This window comes from Chiloscyllium punctatum, chromosome 45 (assembly GCF_047496795.1).
Source record: "Chiloscyllium punctatum isolate Juve2018m chromosome 45, sChiPun1.3, whole genome shotgun sequence".
NCBI lineage: Eukaryota > Metazoa > Chordata > Chondrichthyes > Orectolobiformes > Hemiscylliidae > Chiloscyllium > Chiloscyllium punctatum.
This window is the reverse complement of record NC_092783.1, coordinates 13038078-13060272: the sequence shown is the minus strand read 5'-3', so window position 1 is coordinate 13060272 and position 22195 is coordinate 13038078. Positions and strand designations below refer to the sequence as shown.

Below are 22195 nucleotides of genomic sequence, written 5' to 3'. Positions count from 1 at the left end.
TTACAAATTATAATTTAAAGAACAATGGAATATGGGGCTTGATTTCAAAGGGATGGAAATTACATTCCTGTAGTTAGTGCACCAAGTTCAGTTCTGGGGACACCATCTCAGGAAGGATATTTTGGCCTTGGATGGGGTTCAGTGCAGAGCCACCATTAATCATGGTTAATGGGATTAAACAATGAGGGAAGTTTAGAGTGTTATATTCCCATGATCGTAGATTGAGATTTGATTGGCATTTAACTTGATCAAAGGAATTGATGGTTTCTCTCTCTCCTATTTTCTCTGATAAGTGAATCCAGATCAAGGGAGACCTTAAAATGAGAGATTTAAAGGGTCACAATGTCAGTAATTACTTCCCTAAAAAGGGTGGTACAAATCTGGAATGCCCTACCTAGGCAGCAGGGTCAATTTAAAAAGAAATCAAATCTGAGAATAAACAAGGGTTACAGAACCAAAACAGGTAGATGGAATTAAGATCAACCATGATAGAAGTGAATTCTGCAACAGGCTTAAAGAGACTCAATGACAGTTCTTATACCCATCGAACTTTAACGTTATGGGGTGCTCAAGTCAATTGATCAATTCCACTTGCACACACCATATAATCAGCAAATAGAACTCTTGGTAGTGCAATAGTAGGTGAAATGACTCCACAGAGGCCAGTATCCCATCACCAAGTCATCCTTCATTTATATGTGAATAGTCCTTGACTTTAGTACTACCTCCTTCGGAGTCAGGTTCCAGGATGTCGGTATCTCTGATACTAACCGTTCTTGTATGTCAGCCAGGACTCCCTGATTGGACCAGATTAACAGTCCCAATCAAGGAACTCCTATTCTGTGATGGCCACCTGGCTGCCCATGTTACAATCATTACAATAGTGTCCCTACCTCTGAGGCAGGAGACCTGGGTTCAAATTTCACTTGCTCCAGAGATGTATCATGACACATCTGAATAGGTCGTTTTAAAATATTCAGAACTGCTCAACTCTTTGTTAAAAACAAGCTTAAATTTGGTTTAATTCAGCCCAACTGAACTTATTTTATCAAAAGCAAATGTCAACGATGGAGACAATTCTCCTCAGCATCCAGTAAACACAGTTGCACAAATAGCTGCTGCACAAAGATTGCTGTAATCCCCCCAGGCTCTCACAATATGGAAAATATGGTGTTGTACATTTACATTTCTTTTCCTTCCCTTGGTCAGTCCATATCATGAGTTCCACATCAGCGAGTAATGTAGGTGCCTTGCAGACTTCAACAATGCTGGTTCACACACTGCTAGTTGCTAAGAGCTAGAGGGGATCCAGATCCACTTGATCAGTTCCTTTGGAGTCTACCGTTCAGCAGGTGGTTGTGCTAATTTCAATAATTTGCCACTGGTAGCAAGGTGCAGTGTGCCATGAAATGCAAGCTCTTGGCTTTTCACCCACCTGGGATGTGGCATCTCCACACACAAAAAAATAGGGAGCATCAGAAGTTGGGTTGTAAAGTTCTCTTGTGATATCTCACTTGGGATTCAGTTTAAAGCTGCAAAGACGGAGTGACCATCAGTCTTTGGTAGCGAGACAGTGAGCGATTACCTTGGAAGAGTGGCAATAACATCAAAAGAAGGCAGAGTATATAATCCTGTAACGAATACAATCTACAAAATCTTTAAAACATGTCGCTAACATAATTGCAAACAAATATCATTTATAATTATTAAAAACTCCACACTGATTAGGAATTTTACCAGGGTAACAGTTTATAGCCAGCTAAGAATAGTTATGGGACAGCTTGTTGAATAAAAATAGAATGTTCTGAAAACAGAAAATATCCTCAGGATGGAAAGAGAAACAGATCTGCATTTCAGGGAGACTTTTTCATTGGAGCAACATCGGATTAGGAATCACCTCCTCACCACCTGATCAGGAATGATCACCCCCCCCCCCCCCCCCACCCACCCCCACCAAACCAAAGCCAGACCCTGATCAGGAATTCCATACCCGTTCCCCCCACCAAACCCTGATCAGGAATTAGCCCCCCCTGCCCCTACAAACTCAGACCCTGATCAGGAATAACCCCCTGCCCGCTTCCACCAAACCCAGACCCTGATCAGGAATTACACCCACCTCCCCCTCACCAAACTCAGATCCTAATCAGGAATCTCATTCAAACTTTGAACTTGATTTTTTCCTTTACAGGATTTACAGTCTGTTTTCAGAAGTTTCCATTTTTTTCAGACTTCCTCAGTTTTTAACCTTGCAGTGAAATAAAAACCTGCAGTTACAGCATCATGAACCATATACAGCGGTAGAAAGGGCAATGCAACAAACATGAGGCAACAAATATAGCCAACATTAATATTTTAGAACAAAATCAATGAACAGATTTATCTTATGACCCTGATTACACAGCAATCCTTGAAACCCATTACCTTAGATATTCTGTCTTACCCCATACGGAGAATTTATTTATCACCTCATGCAAGCTTATTAAAAATATAATAGTGCAATTAAAGTATGTACAGACTGTTGTTGCATGTGCTGCTCCCAGTAGGAGGCAGCAATAGCAGGTCAGATGGTTCTTTTTTGTGGCGAAGCCAGAGGAAATCAAGCTTTGAGTCACCCTTGGCAGAAAACAGAATGTTCTACAACAATGTTGCTTTGAACAGCTTCTTGTGATGATTTATTGGTGTTCAGATTCGAGTAGACATAGGGTGATGAGAGAAGGTCCTAGTTCCAACCGGTTAAAGAATGAATTGTTTGTTTTTTTTTGCTGGTACAAGCAATGGACTGTAAACAGAAGCACAAACAATCTTTCAAGATTTGTAGCCTCAAAATTATGCTAGGCAACACTGTGCAACTGATTTTAAATATTTATATAAAATTACTTACTGCATTATTTACCACCAACACTAAACTTTAAAGTGAAATCTTAAGATTAACGTCTCCACTAAATGTGGAATAATTTTACGCGCTACAAAGTAACTTTCGACATAAGAGACTGGTAGCAAAAACAAAAGCTTGCAGAATAGAAGGCAAATGATTAACCGGGTAAGGAGATTGGTTTGACGCTAGAAGATCAGGAGTGGAGAATGGAAATGCAATAAAAATCTGTAATGGTGCTTAACTATTTGCTACATTCATTAATAACTTAGATACATGAGAGAGAGAGAGAGAGTGTCATATACCTAATTGTAATGATGACACAAGGACTGGTGACAGTCATGATGCAAGGGGCGGGGGGAACAAAATTCTAAACAAACATTGATTGGACAAATGGTAGTCTCCAGAGTAGTGATCCAGAGACCCAGAATAAATTGGCTAAATACAATTTACTTTCCTGGAATCAGCACCAGACATATTAAAAGTGACTTTTCAGCCTGTTGAAACTACAACACCCGATTATTGACCCGCTAAGCAACATGCAGTAGCCCAAGTTTAGGGATACCACAACTGGCAAATCAGATGTAAGCTCTAAAGTCCTGCCACATCCAATCATGATTGACGATAGACAATTAAGCAACTGAGTACAAGGGTAGTCTCCAAAAACATCCCCATCCCCTGATGGGAGAGCCAAGCATACTAGTGCAAAAGGGTGAAGTATTTGCAAGCCTCAGGTACCAAATGGATGATCAATCTCAGCCTTCTTCTGAGGGCCCCAGCAGCAGAGATGACAGCTTTCAGACAATTCGATTCACTTAGCATGACACCAAAAAAAAAAGATACTGCAAAGGTAGGCCTTGATCACATTCCGGCAATAGTACCAAAAACTTGTGCTCCAGTACTTGATTGACCCTTAGCCAAAGCTGTTCCAGTATGGTTACAACACTGGCATCTACCTAACAACATGGAAAATTGTCCAATCCACAAAAATAACCAAGAAGAATCCACCTCCACCAATCACTACCCCATCAGTTTACTCTTGGTCATCATTCCTGAAAAAGGGCTTATGCCCGAAACGTCGATTCTCCTGTTCCTTGGATGCTGCCTGACCTGCTGCGCTTTTCCAGCAACACATTTTCAGCTCTTGGTCATCAGTAAAGTGATGGGAGATGTCACCAACAGTGATCTCAAGCTGCACTTGCTCAACGGTAATCTGCTCACTGATGCTCAGCTTGAATTTCACCAGGCCCACTGAGCTCCTGACTAAATTAGCCACGTTACTGGGAACCTATGCAAGGCCAAGAACAAATGACAGAAAGGGAATACGAGAAGTGATAGGCAGTAAAATCAAAAGCCAGAATCAAACAATGCCACAGTAAAAAGTGGATTTCCTTTATTCAGTCATGAGAGGGGGGTGTTGCCAATTAGACAGCATTTGTTGCCCATCCCTAGTTGCCCTTGAATTGAATGGCTTGCTCAGCCATTTCAGAGAGTCAACCACATTGTTGAGAGTCTGGAATCATATATAGGCCAGACCAGGTGAGGATGGCAGATTTCCCACCCTAAAGACAACAGTGTACCAGATGGTTTCATGGCCATCAGTAGATTCTTAATTCCAGATTTTTAAAATTGGATTAACTTCCCACAATCTGCTGCAGAAGTCAAACCCAGGTCCACAGACTATTAGTGGAGTTTCTGAATTAATAAGTCTGGCCATAATACCACCACACCAACACCTCCTCATAATGGGACAAAGAACATTAAAGAGACAAACTGTGAGGCTTTGTGCCGGAGTACATGGAGCAGATGAAATAAAGTGGATGCACTAATCACACAAACAGATATATACAGGTATGATAGATTGTTGGGCTTATGGAGATATGGCTGCAGGGTTGGTGTTGGGAACTGAAAACCCAGGGATATTCAGTATCTAGGAATGACAGACAAAAAGAAAAAAGGCAGTGGAGGAAAGGAACATTTGTATTTACGGGTGATTTTAACATGCATATAGATTAAGCAAATCAAATTAGTCACAAAAGGAAGAATTCCTAACTCCCAACATGGGATGGTTTTCTGAGGAACTAACTGGAGAATAGGCTACCTTAGACTGGGTCTCATACAATGAAAAAGGAACAATTGATAATGTAATTGAGAGAGACCCCTTGGGAACGAACAACCATAATATGCTAGAATTCTTCATCAAGATGGGGAGTAAGGTAGTTGATTCTGAGACTAGGGTCCTGAATGTTAATGAGGGAAGCTATGATATGAGATAGGAGTTGTCTATGATGGACTGGGAAATGTTACTGAAAGGGAGACGGTGGATAGACAAAGGCAAAATTGAACTATAAAAATTGTTTTTCCTATCTGGTTCAAGAGTGTAAAGAGAGCAGTGGCCAAACTATGGATTATGGGGAAATTTGAAGGTTGCATTAGGTGCAAAAAAAGAAAAAGTATGCAAAGTGGCAAGAAAAGAATAATAGACCTGAGGATTGGGTACAGTTTAGAAATCAGCAAAGGAGGACCAAGGGATTGATTAAAAAGGGAGTGTGACTCAGCTTGGGGTAAACATAAAAGTAGCCTGTAAAGAGTTTTTAAAATAGTTTTGTAAAGAGACAAATGATGAAAAATTAATGTATGTCCCTTCCGGTCAGAAGCAGAGGAGTTTATAATGGGGAACAAAGACATGATTGACACAAAGGAGGATAAGGTACCAAAAATGAAGAACAACATAAGGTTTAGGGAGACAAAGGAACTGAAGCAAATCTGTATTAGAAGAGAAATGGTGTTGAAAACATTGATGGGATTAAAGGCTGATAAATTCCCCAGGTGCTGATAATCTACATCCCAGAATACTTAAGGAAGGGGTCCAAGAAAAAGTGGATGCATTAGTGGTCACCTGGACTCTGGAACAGTTCCTATAGATTGGAGGGCAACTAATGTAACCCCACTAATTAAGGAGGAAGGAAGAGAGAAAACAGGGAATTATAGACCAAAGAGTCTGATGTCAGTAACGGGGGAAGATGCTTGAATCCATTATCAAGCATTTTATATCACAGCACTTAGAAAACAGTGGTAGAATCAACACAGTCAGCATGGATTTACAAAAACAGGAGTCTTGCTTAACAAATCTACTGGAATTCTTCAAAGATGTAACCAGTAGAGTTGATCAGAGGGAATCAGTGGATGTGGTTTGTTTTGGAATTTCAGAAGGCTTTCAACAAAGTCCCACATAGAACATAGAACATAGAACATAGAACAATACAGCACAGAACAGGCCCTTCGGCCCACGATGTTGTGCCGAACTTCTAACCTAGATTAAGCACCAATCCATGTACCTATCCAAATGCCGCTTAAAGGTCGCCAATGATTCTGACTCTACCACTCCCACAGGCAGCGCATTCCATGCCCCCACCACTCTCTGGGTAAAGAACCCACCCCTGACATCTCCCCTATACCTTCCACCCTTCACCTTAAATTTATGTCCCCTTGTAACACTCTGTTCTACCCGGGGAAAAAGCTTCTGACTGTCTACTCTATCTATTCCTCTGATCATCTTATAAACCTCTATCAAGTCACCCCTCATCCTTCGCCGTTCCAACGAGAAAAGGCCGAGAACTCTCAACCTATCCTCGTACGACCTACTCTCCATTCCAGGCAACATCCTGGTAAATCTTCTCTGCACCCTCTCCAAAGCTTCCACATCTTTCCTAAAGTGAGGCGACCAGAACTGCACACAGTACTCCAACTGTGGCCTAACCAAAGTCCTGTACAGCTGCAACATCACTTCACGACTCGAATTCAATCCCTCTGCTAATGAACGATAATACTCCATAGGCCTTCTTACAAACTCTATCCACCTGAGTGGCAACCTTCAAAGATCTATGTACATAGACCCCAAGATCCCTCTGTTCCTCCACCTGACTAAGAACCCTACCATTAACCCTGTATTCCGCATTCTTATTTGTTCTTCCAAAATGGACAACCTCACACTTGGCAGGGTTGAACTCCATCTGCCACTCCTCAGCCCAGCTCTGCATCATATCTAAGTCCCTCTGCAGCCGACAACAGCCCTCCTCACTGTCCACAACTCCACCTATCTTCGTATCATCTGCAAATTTACTGACCCACCCTTCGACTCCCTCATCTAAGTCATTAATAAAAATTACAAACAGCAGAGGACCCAGAACTGATCCCTGCGGAACTCCACTTGTAACTGGGCTCCAGGCTGAATATTTACCATCTACCACCACTCTCTGCCTTCGACCGGTTAGCCAGTTTTCTATCCAATTGGCCAAATTTCCCTCTATCCCATACCTCCTGACTTTCCGCATAAGCCTACCATGGGGAACCTTATCAAATGCCTTACTAAAATCCATGTACACTACATCCACTGCTCTACCCTCATCCACATGCTTGGTCACCTCCTCGAAGAATTCAATAAGACTTGTAAGGCAAGACCTACCCTTCACAGATTCACATAAGACTCCACATAAGAGATTAATGTGTACAATTGAATGGCAAGCAGTGACTACTGGGGTACCTCCGGTATTAGAAACACAGTTATTCATAACATATGTTAATGATTTAGATGAGGGAACTTAATGTAATATCTAAAACTTTGCAGATGACACATTGCTGGATGGAGAGTGGGCTACAAGGATGCAGTGATGTTGCAATCTGATTTGGACAGGCGGAGTAGGTGAGCAATTTCCTGGCAGATGCAGTACGATATGAACAAGTGTTAGGTCATTCACGTTGGTAGTAAAAGTAGGAAAATAAATTATTATTTGACTGGCTGTAAATGGAGAGAAGGGAATGCTCAATGAGACCTGGGTGTCCTTGTGCGTCTGTTGCTGAAAGTAAACGTGTCAGTGCAGCAAGCAGGAAAGAAGATAAACTGTACATTGGTCTTCATAGCAAGAGGATTCGAGTACAGCAACAAGGATGTCTTACTACAATTGTACAGAGCATTGGTGAGGCCACACCTGGAATATCATATGCAGGTTTGGGCTCCTTATTTGAAGAATACTCCTTCTTGTTAGAGGGAGTGCAACAACAGGTTCACCAAATTGATTCCTGGGATGGCAGGGCTGAGGTAGGAGGAGAGATTGAGTCAGTTAAAATTGTACTCATGAGGAAATGACCTGGGGGTTGCAGTGAGAAAGAGACTCATTGAGATTCTTGTGGAGAGAGGAGGAGAACTTCTTCAAGGTAGGCATCCTTGCAAGATGATTCGCAGTAAGGTTAAAATTAACTAGGCAAAAGTGTGGACTGCAGATGCTGGAAATCAGAGTCTACATTAAAGTGGTGCTGGAAAAGCACAGCCAGTCAGGCAGCACCCAAGAAGCAGGAAAGCCCTTCATCAGGAGCAATCCTGATGAAGGGCTTTTGCCCGAAATGTCGATTTTCCAGAACCAGGCCTCAGTTTAAGGATAAGGGGTAAACCTTTTAGGACTGAGATGACAAGAAATGTCTTCACCCAGAGAGCAGTGAGCCTGTGGAATCCACTGCCGTAGAAAGTAGTTGAGGCCAAAACATGTTTTCCAAGAAGGAGGTAGAGATAACTTTTGTAGATAAAGGGATTAAGGGATATTTGGGAACGGGGTGGGAGCTGGATGGGGGGGGAATGGGAAATGGGATTAGGATATTGAGTTCAATGATGAGCCATTGCTCATAACGAATCGTGGAGCAGGCTTGAATGACCTACTCTTCCTTCTATCTTCTACGTTTAATGACTTTGCTACAGCTTTGCTCCAAACCTGGATAAAACAGCTGATCTCAAGAGGTGAGCTGAGGTTGACTGCCCTTGATATCAAGGCTGCATTTGACCACTTGGCATCAAGGAGGCCGAGCAAAACTGGAGTCAATAGAATTCAGGGGCGAGGGCAGAAAGAGGAACTCTTCACTGGTTGGAGTCATACTGAACTCAAAGCAAAATGGTTGTGCTTCTTGGAGGCCAGTCAACTCATCCATAGTCAACACGGCAGGAGTTCATTGGGCACCACTTCATTGGCACCACTCTAAGGTAGACTCTGATTTCCAGCATCTGCAGTCCTCACTTTTGCCTAGTTAATTTTAAGCCAACATCCTTAAGGGAGCAGTGGCATGACGGCAGTGGTAATGTCACTGCACTGTAATCCAGAATCCCAGACTAATGTCCTGGAGTGATGGTTGCAGTGGTCCTGGCCTGAAATGGTCTCATCACTCAGCAACTGACGATAATGTTTGCCTCCTAGTGGCGTGCCATAGAGTGACTCTAGCTGCAGAACTGGTGAGGAAGTTCTGCTTTCAAAATCTAAGGACGGAAAGAACTGTTGAGTTCCGTTTTTTTGTTGAAGCTTTAAAGAAGTTAACACAAATTTGGGAGAGAAATGATCTGTTTGGCTCAGTCACGCTATCAGTTTATCACAATAGAATAACATTCCACTGATTGTTTCATGAAATGTATTAAATATTACAGCCTCACACTACATGAAATCCTTCCACTCTGATTTGGAAGTGAAATGTTCTTTGTACTTCTAAGTTTCAACACTTCAATAATAAATTTTTATGTCTCTTTCAATCCTATTGCAATGCAAGATGTACCTAAATTTGTAACTTCTATTATTGGACTTTAAACGAGTTCCTTAAATTACAAATGGCTGCTATTTTTTTCAGGTTGATGTGAAAAATTCAACTTTAAAATGTTCATATTGTTGGAGTTGATGCCACCTACTGGTACAACCTCAGTTTACAAATAGTTGCAATCAAAATGATGAGTTGGCCCAGAATCTCATTTAAAATTTCTGAGCTGGCTGTAAATATTATAAGTATATCTCACAGATTATACAACTATTCATTTATTTTTCTTCTTTCATCACTCCTCTTCCACATTATGGAATCCCTACCGTGTGGAAGCAAGCCATTCAGCCCATCAAGCCCCTACTAACACTCTAAAGGGTTTCCCACCCAATTCCATTCCCCACCATATCCCTGTGACCCTGCATTTCCCATGGCTAACCCACACATCCCCGAGTACTACTGTGCAATTTAGCATGTGTAATCTACACAACCTACACATCCTTGGACTGAGAGGGGAAAATGGAGCACCCAGACACAAGAATAGTGTGCAAACTCCACAGACAGTCACCCAAGGGTGGAATTGAACCCAGGTCCCTGGCACTGTGAGGCAGCAATGTTAACCACTGAGCCACCATGCCACCCTATTATGTCAAAAGTAGTGAATTCTCAGCTGTAGGACACTCCTGCCTTGCAGATAATTATAGTAAAACATTTCAGTCTCCTAATTTGCTCAGCCCCAAGGATATTTTGCAATCTGTAAGATGGTTCCATATTTTTTCATTGCTGTTTGGATACATTTCTAATTCGGAACAGGTTCAATCACTGAATTGCAACAATAGCTAAACCGACAAATTTGTTGAGGGATATTTTCAAACTTTTACGCAAAGCTTGCAAAAGAGAAAACTCCTTTTAGATGGCATTGTTGCCATCTTCAGGGTGTCCCAAAGTGATTTCTAGGTAAGTAGCACTCCGAACTCCAGGCTACTGTTCTGGGGACAAGTGTTTGGATCCAACCGTGGCAAATGGTCAAATTTGAACTTAAGAAAAATCTGGAATGAGGAGGTAGCCAGACGACAACAATAAACTCTTACCTGGCTCACTAACATTTATTAGAGAGAGGGAACTCAATCATCTTTATCTGGTCTGCCTTACATGTGACTCCCAACCCAAGGCAATATGCTGGACGCTTGCCTCTCTACCCTCTGGGTTACTAAGATTTTTTTTTTAAGATTAGATTAGATTACTTACAGTGTGGAAACAGGCCCTTCAGCCCAACAAGTCCACACCGCCCCACCGAAGCGCAACCCACCCACACCCCTACATCTATATCTACATCTACCCCTTACCTAATGCTATGGACAATTTAGCATGGCCAATTCACCTGCCCTGCACATCTTTGGACTGTGGGAGGAAACCGGAGCACCCGGAGGAAACCCACGCAGACACGGGGAGAATGTGCAAACTCCACACAGTCAGTCGCCTGAGGCGGGAATTGAACCCGGGTCTCTGGCGCTGTGAGGCAGCAGTGCTAACCACTGTGCCATGGGCATAAATGATGGTCTAGCCATCGACGCCAACATTTCATAAACAAATGCATTAAAGTACTTATTTTATAAAACACAGTCACTGTTATAATGTATGGAACACAGTAATCAATTTGTGCAAAACAAGGTACCATAAACAGCAATGTGATGATGGCCAGACAAGCTGTTTTTAAAATGGTGGAGGGATTATAAATATTGGCCAGTAAACTAGAGACAACTTCAAAACAATGCGATGAGATCTTTTACGTCCACCTGACAGGGCTGACAGGACTTGACATTAATGGCTTATCTAAAATGCAGCACTTCCTACAGAACAGCAATTCCTCGGGTCTGAGTTGAAGGATCAGTTGAGATGTTGCTTTCAGATTCTTGCTATTACTGAAGTTTGAAGGCACCATATTTTTGGCAAGATTGGACAAGTTTTGTTTGCCACTAGATGGCACACAATGAATATACTTGTCCAAAGCATCAGTAGTGTGTTTCTGTAGAAATAACAGTTAAAAACATATGCCGCAACTTAGATAAAGTGCGGTCACCTTTGGTCACTGTCTATTCACTGGCTGTGAATAAGAGGAGTTATAATTTTAACCAAGCTTTGAACAGATTTCTACAATGTTACTCTGCTGTTTTCTTGGAGCGTCAGACACTGAGGGGTGACCTTATAGAGGTCTACAAAATTATGAGGGGCATGGATAGGAGAAATAGACAAAGTCTCTTCCCTGGGGTGGAGAATCCAGAACTAGAGGACATAGGTTCAGGGTGAGAGGGTAAAGATATAAAAAAAGAGACCTAAGGGGCAATTTTTTCACACAGAGTGGTACGTGTATGGAATGAGCTGCCAGAGGATGTGGTGAAGGCTGTTACAATTGCACAATTAAGAGGCATTTGGATGGGTATATGAATAGGAAGGTTTTGGAGGCATATGGGCCGGGTGCTGGCAGGTGGGACTAGATTGGGTTGGGATATCTGGTCGGCATGGATGAGGTGGACCGAAGGGTCTGTTTCCTTGCTGTACATCTCTCTGACTCTATAACAAACACAGAGCAGCATGGTGGCTCAGTGGTTAGCACTGCTGCCACTCAGTGCTAGGGACCCGGATTTGATTCCAGCCTTGGGTGAATGTCTGTGAGGAGTGTGCAGATTCTGCCCGTGTCTGCGGGGGTTTTCTGTAGGTGCTCCGGTTTCCTCCCACAATCCAAAGATGTGCAGGTTGGGTGAATTGGCCATGCTAAAATTGCCCATAATATTCAAGGATGTGCAGGTTAAGTACATTAGTCGGGGTATATGTAGAGTAATAGGATAGGGGAATGGATCTGTGTAGGCTACTCTTCAGAGGGTCGGTGTGGATTTGTTGGGCAGAATGGCCTGTTTCCACACTGTAGAGGTTCTATGAACATATTGAAGGAATCTAGGATTACTCGTTTGGTTGATTTTATAATGCCAGGGCCTTATGGGAGTCAGTTCTATGTGTAAAAACTGAGCATATTCACCCCTCCTGTTATTACAGCATACAGAATCAACTGAGCAGAAGAGTCAGGAGCTCTTGCTCAGTGTACCTTTCATGGTGGTAATTTGGATTTGATGGAAGAGTATTGATTATTAACTGCAGACTGTGGGGAATGAAAGACCATGACATAAACTATGCCACACAGCTTAGTACAGTGATCACGACAACTAGGTCTGAATGTATACAGACAGATGAATAATTGGGAACATTTGCAAAATGAGATACTTTTACAATGAAAACAATATTGTAATCTCAGGTTTGTATATTTTCAACAACTGTTGGAGTCAAGAATTTCACAGGTTACAGTGAGCTCTGGGTGTGGCTGGTGTGACCCATGACATAGATTATCAAAGCAGATTAGCTCAATTAACCCACAAGTAACATATTCCTATACTATTTTGAGAGGAGCTGCAAACCTCCAGTTTCAAAATCCTGTGGTGGCCCCAGTACAATCTCAGAAACACACCAGTGGAGTTAAGTCAATGGCATGACATGGGCCTTTGTAATATTAATGGGCTCATCCAATGATGCACTAACAGTCTTTGCTACAACATCTTTGTTCTCCTCCTTCTTCTGCTAGCAAATCTCCAAGTTTAACCAGTAGGCAAATAGCAAATGTATAATCTTAAATGCATTCAGGACCTGTTAAGTTACAGATCAAATTTCACAGTCCATGTGGATTTCCCAGTCCTGGGTGTCAAGCATCAATTTAAAGAGCAAGGTGTCATTTAGGAAGTCTGCAGCACAACACAGACAGAAATTTTCTTTGTGACTCTGTAAAATCACATGGAATTTCATGGCAACCTCGAATGTGAATCATTCTAGGGGGAAAAGAGCCAACTAACACAGCAGAATGAAGGTTAAGTTAATCACCACTATGTGGCTGATAGTTTTGGTAGTACCTCTTGATTGTGCTTTGGAAGTTATAGGCTTCCAGCTACAGCAAGTGGCAAGCAAATACCTTATGTTCTTACAGTTTTACAAACATTCAGAAAAACATAGGGTGGCAGAGTGGCTCAGTGGTTAGCACTGCTGCCTTACATTGCCAGGGACCCGGGTTCGATTCAAAGCTGTGCAGATAAGCTGGATTAACTATAGTAAATGTGGGGTTACAGGGGTAGGATGAGATGCTCTTCAGAATGCTGGTGCAGACATAATGGGCCAAATGGATTCTGTGTGTAAGGATTTTTGTGCAATGGTAATGTCCCAACCTCTGGGCCAGAAGGTCTGGATTCAAGTCCCACTTGCTCCAGAAGGTGTGTCATAATGTGTGTAATTAAAAATATCTATAAATGATCATGAGTTAGCAGTGGTTAGTCATTCAGCCCTTCACACCTGCTCCATTGTTCACTAAGATAAGGATGATCTGACTGTGACCACAACCCCACATAGCCCCCTCTCTGGGGAGAGGTTCCCCATACTCGTGACCCTCTAAGAGAGGAACATTCCTGTTCAACTCCATCTTAAATGGTAACCTCTTATTTTTAACCTATGTCTCCTAGTTCTAGTCCCTCCAACAAGAGGAAACTACCTTGCAGCATCTGCCCTTTCAAATTCCCTCAGGGTCTCTTATGTTTTTAGTAAGATTGCATTTCATTCTTCTATACTCCAATGGAACAGGCCCCACTTGTCAAACCTTTCTTCATAAGGGCAACTCCTCCAGCCCAGGAATCCCAGTTCTGAAGGGCTTCGAGTTATGCTAGCAATACACTGCCTACTTACAAACATGTCCACAAAGGAAGTATGACATATGGATAGCAAAGATAAGGAAGGGAGTAAAAATTGAAAAACAAGTGTTCCTTTCAACATTATGAGTAGTTGCCAATGGTTAAGATACAAGACTATTGGATGCCATGGGATTGATATTTGTTGCGTGAAACCAACAACAATTTTTATTATGCTGATAACTGTACTCATTTCTAGAATTGAAAAAAGGATCGGGTTAAAATAGTAAATACCTCAGATAACTCTCGTTCACCTCTAACATCTCTGATCCTTACCCATCAACTGACAGCAGACTCAGCGAGAGTCCATCCCAGCATCACCGTCAGGGAAGAGCAGCTTTGCCAGAATCCCGGAGTAATAGGGTCCAAACACCATCCTATTGTAGTGCAGAACATGGCTGAAGGTGCAGCCAACCTCCTTTAGCTCTGCTTGAATTGGAGCAAGACCTCCGGGGAGAGCATGAAGGCCGTTCTGTGGACTCGAGGAGTTGAGAAAACCCTTCAGGTATGAATGAACCCGCTCACCTACAAAAAGAGATACTGCTTAATGAAACCAGTTAAATGACATTGCAGAGTAGGTCCTAGCAAGGTAGGGTCTATAAATGTTAAAAAATATGTATGAAATTTTCTCATAATACATTGATCAGGTTTCAGTATGTATATAGTGATAGTATTTCTCTTCAAGTAGAGAAATTAGTGCATCTTCAGAGATTGAGATCTTGGGTGTTGGGGAGATTCAAACATTTCAGTTAAACTTTCCAAATGTTTGGAGCTTATTTCTTTGGATTGCCTAGATGTTTAGGCAATATTGGATTGGATAGTCCAGATGTTTGCATTACCTCGCTTAGGGAAGATCTGTAGGTATCTTCCCTTTGTATCTAGACAAAGGGAATGAAACTTATTGGTGGACTTTCCTTACTGGTGAATTAGTAGTGTGAATACTGTCAATATTTCTAATAAACCCTTGATTCTGATGGTAGCACTTCATTTTGAGCTGTTGTTCCCTCTCCTACATTTTGATCTCTAGGTATTGACCCACCGAGGGGACCAGCTCAATACCTTTAGCATTTATCCACCATGGCCACCTTTTATGACACAGCAAAGACAGTCAATTGTGGCAGGCTGGAATGGGGTAGTCCTGACTAATGTTCCCTCCTCTGGGCTCCATTGCTAATTCCAATGCTGCTTTGCCTGAGGGAGACCCATCAGCACAGAATCAAATCCATCCTGGGATCACGCTGGCCAAAGTGCCCCGGTTCCACAATAAACACTGCATTAACCAACTGAGTCATTCCAGACACTATTAATGTTGAATGTAAATGGAATTAATGGAACATTGTGTGTCAATTCACATCTGGCCTTCAATGCAAAGGAACTTTAAGTACAGGACTAAAGGGGAGTTGCTGCAATTGCAGAGAGCTGGAATGAGGCTGCCCCTGCAATATTGTATGCCGTTTTGATCTCTAAGGAAGGATGTACTTGCCAGAGAGGGAGTACAATAGAGGCTCACCAGATTAAGCCCTGGTACAGTGGGATTTTCTTACTAGGAGAGATTGAGGAGGCTCCAGCCATTATGAAGAATGAGAGGCGATCACATGGAAACTTGCAACTTCTTACAGGGCCGACAGGATGGATGTCGGAAGGATCTTTCCTGTGTGCTCAAGGTCAAGGATCGGGGGCACAGTCTCAGACCAAGGGATAGGCCAATTAAATCGGAGAAGAGGAAGATTTTCTTCACTCGGTGAATGGTAAATCTTTGAAATTCTGTGGAAGCTGTGGAACTAGAGGCATGGAGGTAGATGATCAGGTCGAGTCTTGAGGAGCTGAATGGCCTACTCTAGTTACTATTTCTGATTTTGGTCTGCTCTGTGTAAAGAACGGCAACATGCAGTAAGCTCAATCTCATTCAGAAAACAGCCTCTATTCCACAGGTCACTATCCAGGAGGGCTCTGCTTATTTTGGAGGTTATACAATGAACTCACCAATCAGATTCCAAATGACATTGTCTCTCTGTGAAATGCTGCAGATTTGTCCTTTTAAGCTGGCTCCCTGTTCACTTGTCAGGGGAGAATACCCATGGGCAGGAAGTGACTTGTCGAGCTCTCTGTATATCTGGTCGCTGACTGCAAGTAGAGCATCTTCTAACCTGAATATTGTGGAGATTGACAGAAGGAGCAACACAAGAATCCTTTAGATAACACTTACTGCCAATGATGGAGAGGGACCCTTTGATTACAGATACCACCTGTTCAGGATTCAGAATCAAAAGCCTCAGCTGTTCAGGTCTGTAGAGCTCAAAACATCAGCTTGGCTTGCAATATGGAGGATAGAAAAGGGAGACTTCCTCTCCCTTTCATCTATCCTTCTGATAGTCATTCAAACAATGGGGGCAAAAAAAACAGTGTTACGCTTAATGAACATGGAACATTACAGCGCATTACATGCCCTTCAGCCCTTGATGTTGTGCCGACCTGTCATACCAATCTGAAGCCCATCTAACCTACACTATTCCATGTACGTCCATATGCTTGTCCAATGATGACTTAAGTGCACTTAAAGTTGGAGAATCTACTATCATTGCAGGCAAAGCATTCCATACCCTTACTACTCTCTGAGTAAAGAAACTACCTCTGACATCTGACCTATATCTATCACCCCTCAATTTAAAGCTATGCCCCCTCGTGTTCGCCATCACCATACTTGGAAAAAGGCTCTCCCTATCCACTCTCTGGGAATGGAACTGAAAATATGGCAATTGGACTTGGGAAAAAATAATGTAAAATAGGGGCACATGGGAAACCAGACCCAAAAAAAAACTTAAACGTTTTTCAATGTTGAGATGGAAATCCTCTCAAGAGTCTCAGAACGGAGGCGGCTTTTTTCCAATCAATGTTTGAGAGGGTTCGAAATGAGCCAAAATCTAATGATGAGCTACTCCAAGTTGTTGGCTTGAAGGACCCCTCAGATTCAACAACAGGTTTAGCCAGGTGGGAAAGAAAATGAAAGTTTCTCACAATTAAACATCCCAAATGGGGAAACTGAATCCCATTTTGAAATTATGGTGCACACAACAGGAAAGGAATTGATTTTCACCAGGATGTGAAATAGGAGTGCTTCATTGTGTCTATTTCCCAGGCAGCAGTGACCATCTTGGGCACTTGGTTATTAACAAAACAAGGTTATTGACCAAAAACATTGGACTGGATGTAACCATGGTAACAGACTAGGAGGCAAGATGGCATTCAACCAGCTGCAAGAATTTGAGCACAGCAGCCAACAGAGGCACCTATAAGCCACCTTCCATCACTACCAGTGTTTCATAGTCATGGAAAGGTCCAACCACCAAGTGGATAGACTATTAGGTAAATCCTAGCGACCTCCCAAGAAGGCCCTTCTTTATGACCAATCCATGTAGCATCATGCTCTCCTCCTCCCCTTTCCACCGCTCTCCTCCTCCCCTCTCCACCACCCCCGTCCCCCCAGTTACAATAGCCAACCCAGTGGCGACCACTTGAACCTCCCTGCCAGGACCTTGATGTGCTGAATAAAACTGACTTTGTCTTCAAGGGCACATCACCATCTCACCTTCATCTCACAGTCTCACTGGAGGCTACCTCCGATGGTGGAGCTGCTGAGGTTGCTCTGTTTGGACGAGCAACTCTGGGACAACCTAAGCAAATGGTAGTCCCAGCAAACTGGTCGCCATCAGTAAAATACCACTTCAGGTTCCCACGTTTTGCCAGTGCCAGGTCAGCACCTGCTTTCAACCCGGGCACCTGGACCCCTTCCCTCAAAACGTTGAGCCAATAACTTGGTTTCTTCCTAGAGGGGTGTTGCTGAGTGTTTCCAGCATTTTCTGCATCATATGTTCCACTTGGTTTATACTCAGCCGGATGATTGGAATATCAGTTCACGTGTGGTCCCAACCAGGAGAAATACCCAGGAATCTTGGAAGCAGATAGAGAGGATCACAGCCCTTTTAATGGCTGTCACTATTTCCAAAACATCTGATCACAGGCTGTGAGTGAGCACTAAGAGACCAAGACATGCCACATAAATTATAGGTCAGAAAGCAATGGTAAATTGGAGTCCCATAAAATGTTTTGATTCAGCTGAGACCTCTGTATTCTGTCCTTGTGTGTAGATTGGGACAGGTTTACATAAATAGACAAAGGAAAGTTGCTTCCTTTAGCTGAAGTTCTAGCAAACACAGATTTAAGAGTTTGGGGAAAAAAAATGCAGGGGAGATGTAAGGAGTATTTTTTTTAAAAGCAGAAACTCTGCCCTCGAAATGAGCATGAATAATATTTTCTGAAGGGCATTGGATGGACACTTCATGGAAGTATAGGGGACAGGGATGGAGAAGGGGATTGGGGAATGATTGGATTGATTTACTGAGGGCCAGCATAAAGTCCATGGGCTGAGTGATCTCCTTTTGTGCCTTAATGACTTCAAGACCAATCTAAGCCTCAAGTCCGTCAAGGTTATTTGATAAACATTTCAAAATTCCGACAGCCTAGTTTCCTTTTTCCAAGCTAAACACTTCTACATTCCCAAGTAAACATGTGCCTTGGGATATCCTTAAACAATCCCCATGCCCATCATTATTTGGGAAACAACTTTTAAGTTCAAGTTCAATTCAATAAAATGACTGATTCTCACCTTGTTACGACTGACCTTTAGTTAAACAGTTTAGTTTAACCATCCAAAATGTCTACAACAGCCCTAAAAGGTAACTGAACCTGGAACGATGTTCTTGGTCTAAATGCTACAGGACATCTAACGTTTTTATTTAAATTGTCTTATGGGGATTTGGACATCACTGGCTGGCCAGCATGTACTGGTTGTCCCTTGTTGCCCTTGAGAAGGTGGTGAAGTTGCTGTCTTGAACTGTTCATTTGGTGTAGGTAGACCCACGATGCCATGATGGATAGAGTTTCAGGATTTTGATGCAGTGACACGGAAGGAACAGCAATATATTTCCTATTTTATGGTTGTTAAGTGGCTTGGAGGGGAAATTGCAGGTTGTGGTGTTCCCAGGTATCTGTTGCCTTTGTCCTCCTACATGGCAGTGCTTATGAGTTTGGTAGATGTTGTCAAGGAGCCTTGGTGAATTTATGCAGTGCATCTAGTAGGTAGGAATCACTGCTACAGGGAGTGGATGTTTGCGGATGTGGTGCCAATCAGGCAGGCTGCTTTGTCCTAGATGGTGTTAAGCTTCCAGAGTATTGTTGGAGCGGCACCCATCTAGGCAAGTGGGGAACTTTTCATCACAGAATCCTGAGGCCCTGATCTGTTCTTGTAGCCACTATTTATTTATTTATATGGTTAGTTCACCTCAGTTTCTGGTTAATGGCTCTCCCAATTTTGGGACTAATGAGGAGAATTTTATACATGTGTCAAGATGGTGTGTGCCATTGCGTTTCCGGTCATTACCAACATCCTTTTCTTGAGTATCGGCCACAGGGCAGTGAATTTCTGTGGGTCTGGAGTTACATGTATGCTTGAATCTATCTGACAATCCATCTGCTCTGGTGGAATACAAACCTGTGTCCCCAGAATATTACCTGGGTCTCCCGATTACCAGGTGAAAGTGAGGACTGCAGACGCTGGAGATCAGAGTCAAAAGATGTGGTGCTGGAAAAGCACAGCAGGTCAGGCAGCATCCGAGGAGCAGGAGAGCCAATGTTTCAAGCTAAGCTCTTCATCAGGAATCTGATGTCATTCCAAACAAAGAGCTTATGCTCAAAACATCGACTCTCCTGCTCCTTGGATGCTGCCTGACAGGCTGTGCTTTTCCAATGCCACACTCTCCTGATTACTAGCTAGTGATAACACCACTATCATAATCTCACTGACTGCATGTCAGTATAAAAATAGGTCCATTCTGTTAGTATAGGATATCGAGGTTGATGCTAAAGAAAGTCAGCATTAACACAGGGCCCACGATTGTAGAAAGTAAGGGAGTACAAAAGCTCTCGTGTATAGAAGGAAAGACCAAACACAGTTTAAGCTGGAAAGGTGTCTTTATATAGTGCATGAGTGAAAGCTGGATGGATTGTGTGTTTGAGACGTTGTCTAGACATTGTGGAAAAAAAAGAGTTGAATGCTGAAAAGGAATGGCTATAGAGTCAGTTTTTGGGATGCTGGGGCAAAACAGCCTTTTATTTCCAGATCTATCATGTGATCATAATATAAGCGGGTTAGACTGAAACAGGTACCTTACGTGAAATGTTTCCAAAACTATTGTGAAATAGTGGACCTGCAGACGTCTGTCTACATTCTTACAGCCGAAAGTTGTGCAACATTTTCACCTGGGTGAACTCAATAAATAGAGCTGTCATTACAGCTGGTGCTCCTAACCACACTTCAGAATAATCCATCTCCCCTGTTGCTTCCTGGAGACACAGGTGCTCAGGTTAACTTACTTGCAGTTCAGCCCATCCAACAAGGCACAAGTGACTTGCTTTAGTTTATCTACAAACCCAGGCAAACCACAAATGGCTGCTCCCACTGCATTACTGGTTACCAATAGAATGGAGGCCACCAGAGTCAGCTGATCAACTCTTTGCTGCAGCTCCTGGAGACGTGATCTGTCCATCAGCAGAGTCTGTATGGGGGGAGAACACAAATGTTAGCTCAGTTTATCAACAGGAAAATTACAACATTCACTGGTTGAGAGAATCATCAGAGCAAGTAAAACTCTTTCCAAGTATTGAGCTATTTCTATTCCATCTCTATGCTCATTAACTGGGACCAAACAACAGCACCAATATGTAGGTTAGAACTGGCCCATGCAGACTTTGAATGATTGGAATGAGAGGTGCGAGGGAAACCAGACCAGGTTTCAATATTGGATTGTCATTGAGTGACCTTTGCTGGACAACATGCAGTGTGCATGTGTCAGGACTGGTCATTTCCACAATCTGATAAGTAGCTGACCACCAGCCAAAGCACAGACTCTCACTTAAGGGCCACAGCAACTAAAGACTCACCACCACCCAGGAACCATACCCCTGCACTTTCAGGACAAGAATGAAGTTAGGACCTTCATAAATCAATGTCCTAGCTTGGCCTGAGTTGCTAGAAATATTCATCCTCCACAAGTAATTAAGAAGTCTTCCAATTTTTGGGAAAGGAATAACATATTCTGGCTTCTCCAAACTCTCAGTTGTGATTGGTAGTATTGAGCTTTATTATCAGAGTTCAAAGTTTTCTTTAGAGAGCTTGTTGACATTAAAGTTCACAAATTGTAGGTGGACTTCAGCCTTGCGAGACTGTTGCTGGGACCCTTTGCTCTCCTCTTCACTTTAATCACTTTCTGCTCATCTCAGTCTTTCTCCATTAGTCTTGACTGGGAATTCTGTTTTGACGTTTCTATTCATGTTGGAAGGGAATGCAATCCGACAAACTGATGGGAGTGGGAGAATATGGAGCTCGCAATAGGAATTTTTGTTTCTGGGAGTAAGCAGGTGTGAAGTTGGTTTCAGGAATGATCAACAGTTTCAGCTGCCGATGGTGCTATTATCTCTCAGCTATAACAAATACCTGGAAGCAACCAGATCATCAGAATAAACCTGAATTTTAATGACTATTTTGAATTTAAGTTGTTGAGTGAATGATTTGCATGAGATGTGGATCTTGCAGCTGCTCCCAAGATTCAGGCTTATTTCTAGATTTACTTGTAATAACGGAGAGAAATCTATATCTCAGAATTGGAGGGCCAAATGCAGACAGGTGGGATTCGTCTAGTTTGGGATTATGGTCAGCATGGACTGGATGGCCCAAAGGGTCTGCTTCTGTGCTGTATGACTCTATCAGATGCACAGTATCCCACCAGCATTCTGACAAAGCATCAGAAAAGCCATTCACAACTGCTGTACTTGGAGTAAGTCTCATCATCAACACCGCCAATTGCAAGATTTAATTACTAAACAGAATCTATTTTACTTCTCTCAATGTGCTTGTTTTTTTGTTTAAAAT

At 42.6% G+C, this 22195-nt stretch overlaps 1 protein-coding gene across 4 annotated transcripts in view; it reads right to left on the bottom strand.

The window, feature by feature from the left end:
- Window positions 1-991: 991 nt before the first annotated feature.
- Window positions 992-22195, bottom strand: part of LOC140467164 (T-complex protein 11-like protein 1) — a 57528-nt gene continuing 36324 nt past the window's right edge. For 3 of the 4 annotated variants that reach the window (XM_072563297.1, XM_072563298.1, XM_072563299.1), the window contains 4 exons: window positions 20641-20822; window positions 16195-16358; window positions 14488-14736; window positions 992-2779 (listed from right to left, as the gene is read on the bottom strand). In XM_072563297.1, the coding sequence (XP_072419398.1) occupies window positions 14507-14736; window positions 16195-16358; window positions 20641-20822 (576 nt within the window). In that variant the 3' untranslated portion in view covers window positions 992-2779; window positions 14488-14506. Of the gene's footprint in view, window positions 2780-14487; window positions 14737-16194; window positions 16359-20640; window positions 20823-22195 lie in introns of those variants that run through there. The other variant, XM_072563300.1, reaches the window with a different exon arrangement.